The sequence below is a fragment of the Lipotes vexillifer genome, unplaced genomic scaffold (assembly GCF_000442215.2).
Source record: "Lipotes vexillifer unplaced genomic scaffold, Lipotes_vexillifer_v1.1 scaffold54, whole genome shotgun sequence".
Classification (NCBI taxonomy): domain Eukaryota; kingdom Metazoa; phylum Chordata; class Mammalia; order Artiodactyla; family Lipotidae; genus Lipotes; species Lipotes vexillifer.
This window is the reverse complement of record NW_006789324.1, coordinates 2,357,397-2,370,356: the sequence shown is the minus strand read 5'-3', so window position 1 is coordinate 2,370,356 and position 12,960 is coordinate 2,357,397. Positions and strand designations below refer to the sequence as shown.

The window sequence follows — 12,960 nt, the reverse complement described above, 5'->3', positions numbered from 1 at the left end:
TCATTTTACAAGTGAAGAAGCAGGAGACTGGAGAGGCTGAATAATCTGCCTGATAACAATGTTAACATGGGTCTGTAGTGGTTCACAGATGGTATCCAAGGCTTGGGGGAACAGAGGGGACGTGCAACATGGAACAGTATAGTGGGCATCTGCTGTCTTACCTACCCAGCATCCATTCCTCCTCTCTCTGGAAATGGTACCCTTATTTTGTTTGGGGAGCCACCATTCCTCTTATTCCATGTGGTGCTGGTGGAACTGAGTCCAACTGGCTTCTGGGATGGCATGAAACCCAAGCCTGGCCAGCCCCACTCATCCTCCTGGAGCTATTGAGAAAGAGGAATAATCCTTCCACTGGGGGCTGCTGAGAAGAAAAGATGCAATTCTGAATGATGCTATTAGTACCCAACCTGAGATAACATGATGTAATGAAAAGATGATAAGCTACATTTCCTTGGGTAAATTGCTTAACTAGTCTGAACCTTAGTTACCACATCTGTAAATGGAAATAACAATTCCTTGCCTCAAAGGGCTGTAAGGAAATAATGTATGTAAAATGCATGGCACACAGTAGGAGCTCATTAATGTTGGCATCTTTTCTTCTCCTTCCGAATAACGTCAGATGAATGTAACATTACTGTAATTAAAATGTAAGAGGTGCATTGGCAGACTTTCCTTACAACATATTGAGAACAGCTTTTTCAGTAGCTACCTTATGTGATTTCAGGGAATTGGGGAGGGAAAATAAAATAAAATGCAGCTTCCTTTCCTGGAACAATTCAATTCATATCCAATGCTTGCCAAGTGTAGCCTATAATTCTATGTCTGCATTCATCTATTATCTCACCTCTATTTAGATAAAGTGGTTTTCCTCCCCACTAACTGGCCATTTTATTTTTAAAATGGGAACTCTTTTGAATCTCTGGCAATCATTTAGCCGACAGTTTGGATCATAATGTAATAACAACATTAGTGAGCAGTTGTACGACACTTCCCACTTTTAAAGCACGTTACAAATCTGAGCTAATTAGAATGAATATTAACATGCCGGCTTTTATGGAATAATGTTGCCATTATACTTTGCTTTTTCAATAAAAATGCAGTGATCTTTTTTTCACCAGAAATGGAGAAAAAGGAAATAAGCTCTCCAAAGGATTCAAACACAATGTAGCTGAGATATGAGACAGACAATTAATTGACTGAATGTTCTTCTAACAGCATTCAGGAGGATTTACAGGTATGGCACCTCCTGCTAATTCTACTTTAGGATCAAATAGAGTGTATTAATGGGGGACAGAAAATCTGAAACCCAAGACAGTTTTCCAGCCTTCAGAATACAATTTCTACTCATTTCTAGACCTAAGCACCTCAGAGAAATCAGAGATACCTGACTGTGATTTATTCTTAAACCAAATGTGAAAATATCTCACATAGTATTGCAAAGTACCCTATTCTTTCTGTTGTAAATGAAAATATAACAGAGTAAGTGTAGAGTGAGAAAGACTTGGGTTGGAATCCCAGCTCTGGTACTCAGCTATGTAACTCTATCTGAATCTTGGTTTCCTCACCTCTAAAATGAAAGGGATAGTTCTTTGATTATGTGCTCAAGTCCACTAATCCTTTATTTTGCAATGTCTAATTTACCATTAATCCCACCCAGTGTATTGTTTGTCTCGGGCATTGTAATTTTCGTCTCTGGAAATTCAGTTTCATTATTTTTATATTTTCCACGTCTCTACTTAACTTTTTTAACATGCAGACATATAGAATACAGTTATAACAACTATTTTAATGCCTTAGTGTGCTAATTCTAATAATTGTGACAGTATTGGGTGGGTTTCAATTGATTGATTTTTTTCTCTGATTATGGGTCATATTTTCCTACTTCTTTGCATGCCTCATAATTGGATGCCAGACATTCTGAAATTTATTGGGTGCTGGGTATTTCTGTATTTAAAAAAAAATTTATTGAAGTCTAGTTGATTTACAATGTCGTGTTAGTTTCAGGTGTACAACACAGTGACATATACATATACTTATGTATACATAATCTTTTTCAGATTCTTTTCCCTTACAGGTTATTACAAAATATTGAGTATAGTTCCCTGTGCTATACAGTAGATCTTTGTTGGTTATCTATTTGATATATAGTAGTGTGTATATGTTAATCCCAAACTCCTGATTTATCCCTCCCACCACCCTTTCTCCTTTGGTAGCCATAAGTTTGTTTTCTATGTCTGTGAGTCTTTTTCTGTTTTGTAAATAAGTTTGTATCTTTTTCTTCTTTTTTTTAGATTCTAAATATAAGCAATATTATATGATATTTTTCTTTCTCTGTCTGGCTTACCTACTTTTGTATTCTTATAAGTACTTTTGAGCTTTTTGGTGAGGGAGGGGAAATGTAGTTAAGTTTACCTGGGAACAGTTTGAGCCCTTCAGATCTTGTCTTTAAGCTCTGTGTGAGGATCAGACACTATTTCTTATAATCTTTTTCCATTGGTTTTTTCTCCAAGTTAGGGACAGGGTCTTCTATTTCATAGTCCCCAGAGTCTAGAGCATTACTCTCAGATTTTAACTGATGAATATCATCCTCAAAAATGTGGTATAGGAGAGTATTTATTCTGGGATAAGTGCCCACCACCCCCCGTGATCCCATAGCAGCCTGTAACTCCTCCATCATAGAACTTATTGCATCATATTGAAATTGCATGTCTGATAGATTTTATGAGAGCAGAGACTGAGTGCATCTCATTCAATGTCATTTCCCTAGTACTGAGTACAGTAGGAATATAAATATTTGTGAATTCTGAATTCTTCAGAAAAGGGGTGAGAAAATAGGTCTTTAAACAAGTCACAGAGTTGCAGACCTCTAGAACAAGGAATTATAAATAGTAGACCAGGCCTCAGGAGTCCACCCGACTGTGGGGTTATAGCTGTATCCTTGCAGGTGGGGTTGGGCTAGACCCTCATGGAGCCTGTTTCACATAAAGCCAGCAAACCAAGAGCATCGTGTGGGGTATGTATGGAGAGGCTTCAGACTAGTCCTTCTGTTTAGGGAGGCCTTTATATCAAAGGCCTTGGGGCATATCTGAATTCTGTGCAGGACTTCCTTTCCTTCCTTCCACATATATTTTAATGCCTACTGATGCCTGGCACTGGGCCAGAAAGCCTTCAGTTCTGTGTTGCAGGAGATGCTCTTCACACAGTATTCTGTGTCATGGTCTAGAAGGCATTTGATATCATGTCATGGTCTAGAAGGCATTTGATATCATGTGTATCCAGACAGTACTACCAGGGTTCCCATCCTGCCTGCTGTGTAAAGATCAATGAAAAGCATCTATTTTCTTTTGACTATCTGGTTATATCCATCTGTCTAAACTTGCTGTAAATTACATCCAACAAATATCTTAGAATGCCTACTCTGTTACAGGCATGCCAGTTACCACTGGGACTGGTCATTGGAAAAGCCCTTTGGCAACAGGAAAAGCACCCTCAGGGTGACCTAAGGATGGAGCATTATTCAGTTTCTGAGCACTGGATCTCCCTCTTTACAAAACTTTCTCTCCATCTTCTGCCATCACATTCATAGTACAGCTCATCTTATGGCTTGAGTACAAAGGTGAGATGGGACAAACTCACAACAGTGTGGGAAGTGAACTCATTCCATTAACTGATTGGTTCATTCATCAGTTCAATATTTATTGCACACCTTATGTGTGTCAGACACCACGTTGAATGTTGGTAGTATATGGACTAGTGCAAAGACTAGCAGATACAGTTTTTGTCCTTAATGAATTCACCATCCAACGGTGGAAGCAAGTGAATGAACAGCTACAATAATGTGAGTGATAGATGGTAAGGTAGAAGAATTCATAGGCCAGTATCTAATTTCTTGAGGAGCCATAAATTCTCTGAGAGAAATGGTGTTTGTCTTTCACAGTTCCTAACAACATGATCTGTAGAGGGTGAGTACTCATAAAGAGTCAAAAGGCCTAGATTCTGGTCCCAGTTCTGTCTTTGACTAGCTGTCTATCCTTTATGCTAGTCAGTTCAGCTTTCTGAGCCTCAGTTTCCTCATCTGTAATGTGTGACGGATAATACTAGTCCTGCTTACCTCACTGGGTTATTGTGAAGATCAATGGTCATGAGAGTGATTTTTAAATTAATTGTAAAGATCTCTATGAAATAAAATATGCAATCGTAAGTTACATTCTTAAATGTTCTTTTGAATTTTAAAACAGATGTTGTTCAACATTTCAATAAGTGCTGAATAATCCTTCTCTTAAAAGAAAAAAAAAAGGAAGGAAGAAGGAAAGAGAGAAAGGAAGGAAGGAAGGAAGAAAGAAAGAAAGAAAAAACCAGTAGGTAAGGGTCACTGTTGCCACCTTCACAGTTCAAAGTAGGTCTGACTTGATCTTTTCAGCACACTAGATATTTACTATTATCCCCGTTTTACAAATTAGAGAAGTGAGGCGCCAAAGAATTTATGCAAGAGCACGGTCTCTTCAAAACCCAAGCCTGGGTTACTTGCCAAGGTCTTTGCAAGTCAACACAAGTCAAAAGGACCAAGCCACACGGTTCCGCAGCATCCTTTTCCCTGAAAGCCCCGCTTCCTGAGCGTGGGAAGGGTTGGCCGAGGCTTCGACTCCGCCCCGTGACGCATAGGACCCCGCCTTCAGGCCCTCCACCTCTCGCGGGATCTCTCGAGAAGACGGCCGGGGTCAGGTTCCATCATGGCGGCTGAAGAGGTGGATGTGGATATCGAAGGGGACGTGGTGCCAGCGGCGGCACAGTCTGGGTGAGGCGTAGAGACTGGATCTTGCAGAGACGAGAAGGGGCGCAGATGTGAGGGGGGTATCCTAGAAAGGCCGCGGTTCTGGCAGGGGCCAGGGGAGCGGAAGACCATCCGCTGGGCCAGGGTTTCCTAGCGGCCAGGGAGACGCCTCGCCCATCCCGCTTGCGGGCTCGTCCTGAGCCCAGGGGGCGGGTACCGGAGGCTAGTGACCCACGGCCGTTTAACCTTTTACCGGCATGCTGTGAGGGCGCCGGCCGCGCCTAGCACGTTATCCACTCTTCAGCAATTAGATTCCTTCTACCATTACTGCCACCGCCCAACAATAACTAGAACAAGGGCGGCCCCTGGACAGTACCCGAGCTTGGGAGTCTTGTTCCATCGCTTGCAGGCCGTGCGACCTTGGGCGTGTCGTTTTATCCCTACCGGCCACCGGTTTCTTTTTCCATGTAGGGATAGTTATGAAAAACTTCCCGAGAAGCAGCGTGACTTGAAGGAAAGGGGCTGGACTTTAGAGTTGGACAGCTCTGGGTTGACCCTGCCAGTTACTAGCAGTGTGACCTTGGGCCTCAGCTCATGTGTTAGCTGACAATCATGTTATGTACCTCATACGGTTATTGTGAAGATAAAATGGAATAATTATGGGATGTGCTCTAGCATAAGGTAGGTGCTCTGTAAATGTTGTGTTCTTTACCATCCCACCAGGGATAGTATTTTGAGGACCCAGTGAGGGGGTCATAATTTATTCACCAATTCCTGCAGAGCAGGCCAGTGTGATTTTAAACTGCATCCTTCAGCTTGAGACATCTGGCTGTTTGGCTCCTCGCTTACAGAGAGAGAAGTTGATACATGCCATTTTAAAAATGTGCTTTCAGAATCTTCTTTTAGTAATGGAAGAGGCCTAGACTGGTCAGGAATCAGAAGACTTCAGTTCTAAACTCAGCCATCTATGTTGCTTGTAACTATAAACAACTTCATTAGAAGTCTCTAGGTTGAACCATGTAAAACTGCCAATCTTAGACCATTTTTGACCTATAAAATAGCAATTTCACATGGTCCAACCTGATAATAGCGCCTCTGTAAATTGTGGAGAAGAGTACTAACCCTGCTCATGAGGCACCAAGATAGTGGGTTTAAAGTCCATTCAGTCATTCTCTCTCAAATCTCCAGGCGAAGCCGTCCGAGTCTGTACAAACGAATAGGAAGCCTTTAATAACAATCATTGTTCACATTTGTGTAGATCAAGTTAATCTTGATCAAGTGCTGTTACATGCATGATTTGATTTACTTTTCACAATAAGTCTGTGAAATAAATGGGAGGGATTCTTATCTGCAGTCCAGAGAGAAATGAGCTGGCCTTGGAAACACTAAAGATCATCTGAGAGCATTGGCTTTACCCCTTTCCATGGGTTCTTCTTTATTTTTCTGATTGTGTTTTATTTCTCTTTCTCCTTTTTCTTTCCTTTCTCATTATTCTGCTGAGCCTTAAGTCTGCTGGTGGCACCTGTAGTCATATTAGTCTCAGGCAACCAGTAACAGATTACTGGTTCCTGATGGTCAGAGCCATTGCCTTACACAATTCCACAGAGCATCATTAACATATTCTGGTGAAAATTGCTCCTTGGTATTGGGGACTCTGATCAAATGGCATTTGGTGTGAGTGAACACTTAGTTGCCCCTCTGAACTGTGTAGTTACAGCTGATTATAACATCTGTGGAACCTTTGAGGATTAAGTGAAAACACTTTTAAGTCCTTGCTAAGTGCTGGTTACCAAAGTTAGAAGATGGCGTTGAAATGTTTTGGTTTCCCTTCTTTGTCATCCTCCATTTCTTCTGCGTATTCTTTTTTTTTTTTTTTTTAACATCTTTATTGGGGTATAATTGCTTTACAATGGTGTGTTAGTTTCTGCTTTATAACAGAGTGAGTCAGTTATACATATATATATGTTCCCATATCTCTTCCCTTCTTTGTCATCCTCCATTTCTTCTGCTTATTCTTTAAATAATAATGTTCCAAGGGATTTTTGTCATAAGACTTCTCACTAACCACACAGTCCAGCTCTCAAGACTTAAATTTCTGTTAAGTTGGACCATATGAAATTTTCCCAACGTTCCACCATTTTTGACTTACAAAACAACAGTTTCTTAAGTTCTACCCAATACATGCTGATGTTTCCCAAATCTCTTTCCTGAGCTTCACATCCATTTATCCAATTCTCTGAATCTGTTTGCCCTTGGACTTTCCTTATAAAGTGAAGCACCTCAGCTTCACTTTATAAAACTTTCCTTACCCAACCTGCCTCTCCAAGTTCCCCAGTTCAATGAGTGGTACCATCCACCCAGTCATGCAAGTCACAGACCTAGATTTTATCCCTTTTCCTTACCTCTCTCCTTCTGTCAGAGTCTGTTGATTCTGAGTATCCTCTCAAATGTGATCACTTCTTCCTGTTCACACTGTTTGTTCTTTAGGTCTGAATTACTGTCACCTCTCTCTAGTATCTATATAATCACTCCGTCTTAACCACTTCTTGTCTCTCTGACCCCCTTCTAGTCTTTTCTGAAGTTAGAGCAGTCTTTTCTTACATCCAGATCTTATCATGTTATTCCCTTCAGTCCTCAATTAGCTTTATGATAAAATCTTTATTCCTTAACTCCTAGAGACCTGTGTGATCCATGCCCCACCTATCTTGTTCATTCAGTCATTCAGCGAATATTGATTATCTTTTATATGCCAAGCCCTGGGTATGTAGCAGTTATCCAAACTAAGTCCTTCCTCTCATAGAACTAACATTCTTATTGGATGAGGCAGACAGTAAACCTTATATATATGCCAGATGGAGATAAACCTGTAGATAGATTTTTGCAGTCTAAGAGGTACAAGTTCTTTACACTAGACTGAGAAAAGTCAGTAACTAGGAAACTTTATAACCTCAAAATGTACAGAAGCAAATATTAAATTTAATTATCACAGATTGGGCCTCCTCAAACTTAATTATTCAGGCTTTTTCCATATGAAGTGAACAGTGTGACTTTAGAAACTTCTAATTAGTGAAAAGAGTGAGAATTAAAGTTTAATCCCCCATGAACATAGAAAAGCCCCCAGTAACCCAAGTTAATTTTTTTTTATGTGAGTTGTTACTAAAGCATCACATTTCTTATCTCTTCACTGTACTGTCCTCCTTTGAGTATTTTCTTTTGGTTCTTCTATCTGTTCTTGCTTTTTCTTCATTTTGAGGGTGGTACTGTTGATGGGTGGCTTCTATGCTTCAGATATAACTAAAAGAATTAATTGTAAAGTTGAATTCCTGTATACACATGCATATTCATCAAAAGAAATCTGGAGTGTTGGTTCATAGCCACAGAATATGTTGTAGTTGCTGTTTGGAGGTATTTTTTCCCTCATGAAGTTGTTTATTGGGAGAAGGAGAAGTGTGATATTTAGCAATTGAAATAGGGCGGCTTAAAGCCACTATATATTTCACAGGCCAAAGGTAGAGCAGGCATCTGCAATGTTAAATCTGTTAAGGGGGGAAAGGAACTAAATATTTGCTTAACATCTGAAACCTTCCAATCACTGTGCCCTGTAAATTATGTTCATTAACTGGTATAATCTCACTTTCATACCCATTTTCTTAATTATTACAGAAGTGATGAAAATACAGCATCTGTTTTACAAGACCACTATCTTGACTCATCGTGGAGAACTGAGAATGGTCTTATTGTAAGTATTTTATGGGAATATCAGGTGCATTAAGCTATTACTCAGTACCCAGAGTACCTCTTTTTTTTAAACTTGGTGCTAGTTCTCAGCAGTCACAGAGGTAATATATTGAAACCTTTTTCTTAACTTAAAAATAGAAGGAATTTATTCTTTCTTCTTTTGACTTTGAAAAAATGGCCTTTTAGGAATCAACTTAGGAGCCAGTTAGATTTAGGTATGAATCAGTGCTCTACCACTTATCAGATTTGTGAACCTTAGTTTCTTCATCTAAAAAATCGGGATCGTTGCATGCTTCGTTTCTTCATTTAACAGTTATTTTTCAAGTACTTACTATGTGCCAGACACTAGGCCAAGTTTGGGGGATACACCTGTAATCAAGACAGACATGGTCCTGCTCTCAAGGAGCTTATATTCTAAAGGGGAGTCAGGTGGTAAACAAGTAGACTAATTATAGATTGTGAAGGACATAAGCAAGATGCTGACTGAGAGTTACAAGGTGGGGAATCTACTTTAGATAAAGTTGGTTAGGGAAACTGAGGAGGTGACATTTAAGTTGAAAACAGGAGTAGGTATGTGAAGAATTGATGAAAAATATTCTAGGCAGAAAGAATAGCAGCACAAAGGCTCTGGTTGAAACCCAGTGTCTAGAATATAGTGGGAAAGGGGAGGGGATGACAGCTGTGACAAGGTTGGAAAGGCAAGTGAGGGGAATCAAAGAGACTAGTTAGGAAACATTTGTAGGAATCTAAGCACGATTTGGTGATGGCTTGGCCTAAGGTTGTGGTAGAAGTTGACAGATTTGAATTATGTTTTGGAGGTAGAACTGCTTGGTAAATTGGGGGTAGGGATTGAGGAAAAACGAAAGAATCCAGGATGATTCCTGGGTTTCTAGCTGGGATAGCTTGGTGACTAGTAGTACTGTTTACAAAATTGGGAAGGCAGGGGGAGAAGCAGGTGAATGTATGTTATGGTGAGTTTTATTTTGAATATGTTAAGTTTTAGAAGCCTATTAGGGGGGCTTCACTGGTGGCACAGTGGTTAAGAATCCGCCTGCCAATGCAGGGGACACGGGTTCGAGCCCTGGTCCGGGAAGATCCCACATGCTGCGGAGCAACTAAGCCCATGCACCAAAACTACTGAGCCTGCGCTCTAGAGCCCACGAGCCACAACTGCTGAGCCCACATGCCACAATCACTGAAGCCCATGCACCTAGAGCCTGTGTTCTGCAACAAGAGAAGCCACTGCAGTGAGAAGCCCACACACCGCAGTGAAGACTCAACACAGCCAAAAATAAATAAATTAAATAAATAAATTTATTTTTTTTAAAAAGAAGCCTATTAGAATTCCAAGTGGAAATTTTGAGTGAGCAGTTAGTTATAACAGTCTAAATAGAGCTTGGAGAAGAGACCTGGGCTGAAAGTTTTTAAGTTTTGAGAGTTAAAAAAGAGTATGATTATTTAAGGAGAGGTTGTGGCTTAAGGGAAAAAATGAATTGTGGTGAGTTTTGGGAATAGGTGAAGTAGCTAGCAAAATGCCTAATACCTAATAGTTCCTCATACAGGATAGCCATTATTACTTTAACATGGGTAGGAGCCTGAGCCTTGGAATCCAAGGCTCAAGTCTCTTCTCTCCTGCTTGAAGTGTCAGTGAATGCCTTTATGGATGTATCTGTGAAGAAGTAATGCCTGTCTCATAGCATTATTGTGGGAATCAAAGATATGTCTGTGTGCTCAGTAAATGGTAGCTTTATTATTTGTAAATCATTGTATTGTGTATTTTTATTTAACAAAACAGAAGATAATTTCAAAAAGCAGTAAATAAAGAAATTTATTCTTCCTTTTTTTAATAGCCTTGGACTCTGGATAGCACCATCAGTGAAGAGAACAGAGCTGTCATTGAGAAAATGTTGTTGGAAGAAGAGTATCCTTTAATGATTATGAGGAAAGTAAAGATTTCAGGGTTAAAAATCCATAAATGCAAAACTTACAGAAGAGACCACTGTTAGTTACTAGATAGTATATAACTGCTAGTATATAATGTGTTACCTGCCTATTCTGTTTTACCACTAAGTCTGAGATCTGACTCAATATTTTTGAGTTTCTGTTGTCAACCAACTCTTTATACTATCTTAATATTGAGTAGAAATTATAGAGTGTTTCATTTTTTAATTTTTTTTGCCACTCTGCGCAGCATGTGGGATCTTAGTTCCCTGACCAGGGATCGAACCTGTGCCCCCTGCAGCGGAAGCATGGAGTCCTAACCCCTGGACCGCCAGGGAATTCCCTGTAGCGTGTTTTAAATCAGCTAGAATCTTTAGTCGAAGTCCAAATCATTCAGTCTAAACCTCCATTTTCAGTTATATGAGACGTTAATTTGTCCAAGGACATAGAATTAAAATATGTAAAAGTTCTCACTTCTTACTCTACCGATTTACAGGTGTTAATGGGAGCAATCCAAGTAAAAAGCGTAAAACTAGAATGAAGATTTTTCCCCACCAGAAGTTGTAGGTCCTTATTCACAGTTCAGCCACTGGCTTCTTGTCCTTATTTCTTTCATCTATTTGTGATGTTTGCAACTTAACTTTTTTGGGACTCCCATTTTTTTATATAGAAAATGAAAGGATTGAACAAAAAGATTTCTGATTTATAAAGGTTATTAATACTACTCTAATAAGTAGTGAGTGGTTTATTTTCAACTCACCTGTGTTTCATGGATTTTTATCTCCTCTTTAAGCCAGAATATCTATTCTTTTTATTCCCAGTTATTGCTACATAGTTTTCTGGGTGTCTTTGTACCTTTAATTATCATAGGTTAACCCTTTCTAGGCTTTCTTACTCCCTAACTCTCCCCAAACATTACAGTTAGAGCCCAGATCATTGCTTTTCAGTAGAAAAATAGTGCAAGTCACATATCATTTACAGTTTCTAGTAGCCACATAATTGTAATAACATTTTATTTAACCCAGTATATTTAAAATATTGTTTCAACATTTAATCACTATATAAACATTATTGAGGTGTTTTCCATTCTTTGTTTTATACTCTTTGAAATCCAGTGTGTATTTTATACTTAACAGTACATCTCAGTTTGTACTAACCACATTTCACATACTCAGTAGCTACACATGTGGCTATTGGCTAATATGTTGAACAGTGCCATTCTAGATTAATGAATATTTAAGTAGTCACTGGTTCATTTCCAGATTTGGAAACAAAATAATGAGAATAAAAGCTATGTGAGCTCTTGGAGGACAGGGTTAATGTTTTCTCTCTTTGTCCTCAGCACCTAGTACCTAGCTAGCCTCATGTACACAAAATACAATATTTGTTAAGTGAAGAATATCTCAGACTAATCTAAAGTATTGCAGTATAGTCTAGGTTTAAAAAGTCTGAGAGGGAGACTCTCTGGTAAATTTGACCCAAGCGTTTGTTATTTTTATTAGGATAGAGAGCAACGCTAAGCTCTTCTCTGTTACTTTCAGAAATATGAAAGCAAATACTCCTAAATTACCCTGGACAACCAATCAGATTCATCTGTTACATTCTCCATGTGTTCTAGGAAAAAAGATTTAAATAAAACATTGAGGATATATCTTCTCTTAGCCACTAAATAAGGAAGATAAGAGAAACTAACTTTTGTGCAGGTACTGTGTCATGTGTGACTTCACATGTAATATTTAATCCATATAACGACCCTGTGAGGTATAAACATTTTTGTCATAATTTTTGCAGACCTGGTTTAGCTAGAATTCAAGTGTGACTTTCACAAGTATGTGAGTGCCTGCTTTAAGTTGCATAAAGATTGTAGGACTTTATTATTTTTTTAAAGTTCCTTAATAATTACACAGGTATTATTTATCCAAAAAGTCACTTCCAGGAAAATTCTGGCTTGATCAGAAGGAAGATGATAAAAAATACATGAAGAGGTAAAATCAATGTATAATACTTTTAAAGTCTGAATTGTATTTTTAAAAACTTCTTCACAAACTTCCTTATTTTCTTTTTTCATGTGGTGCAGTCTGCAGAAACCAGCAAAAATCATGTATGTACTTATGTTTTATATTTTAAAATCTTTTTGATTAGTTAAAAGTTATGGAAAAATTAAGCAAAAAGTTATAGCTGGCCTGTGGAAAAGCCCTCTTGACCTTGGGTTATACAGAAATGTAAAGTCAAAATTTTTTGTACAGATGTTGGAATGTCACAAGATAATTTTATTATGTTATTTATTTGTCGGAATTTTTTTAGGGCCCTACAAAAAGGTGGTTTTCTAGGGATTTGTGGGGAACATTTTTATAAAGCTGCCCTTTAATATGTTAGGAATTGACTTGATTTCTGTTGCCCTGTCAGTTAGTTTTCAGTCGTTTCAAACAAAAATTTAAATTGAATTTGTGGCTTTCAAAAATTATCTAGAGAAATTAAGTATTAACTGTTTTATAAACATCCTTTCCCTA

The 12,960-nt window shown here is 38.7% G+C and overlaps 1 protein-coding gene across 1 annotated transcript in view; it reads left to right on the top strand.

Annotated features, from left to right (window-relative positions):
* The first annotated feature begins 4,730 nt into the window (after positions 1–4,730).
* The window catches only part of MYSM1 (Myb like, SWIRM and MPN domains 1), a 38,171-nt gene continuing 29,941 nt past the window's right edge, over positions 4,731–12,960 (top strand). Inside the window, exons 1-5 of the mRNA XM_007462573.1 lie at positions 4,731–4,795; positions 8,435–8,510; positions 10,360–10,430; positions 12,358–12,435; positions 12,528–12,551. Coding sequence (XP_007462635.1) covers positions 4,731–4,795; positions 8,435–8,510; positions 10,360–10,430; positions 12,358–12,435; positions 12,528–12,551 — 314 coding nt within the window. The remainder of the gene's footprint in view (positions 4,796–8,434; positions 8,511–10,359; positions 10,431–12,357; positions 12,436–12,527; positions 12,552–12,960) is intronic.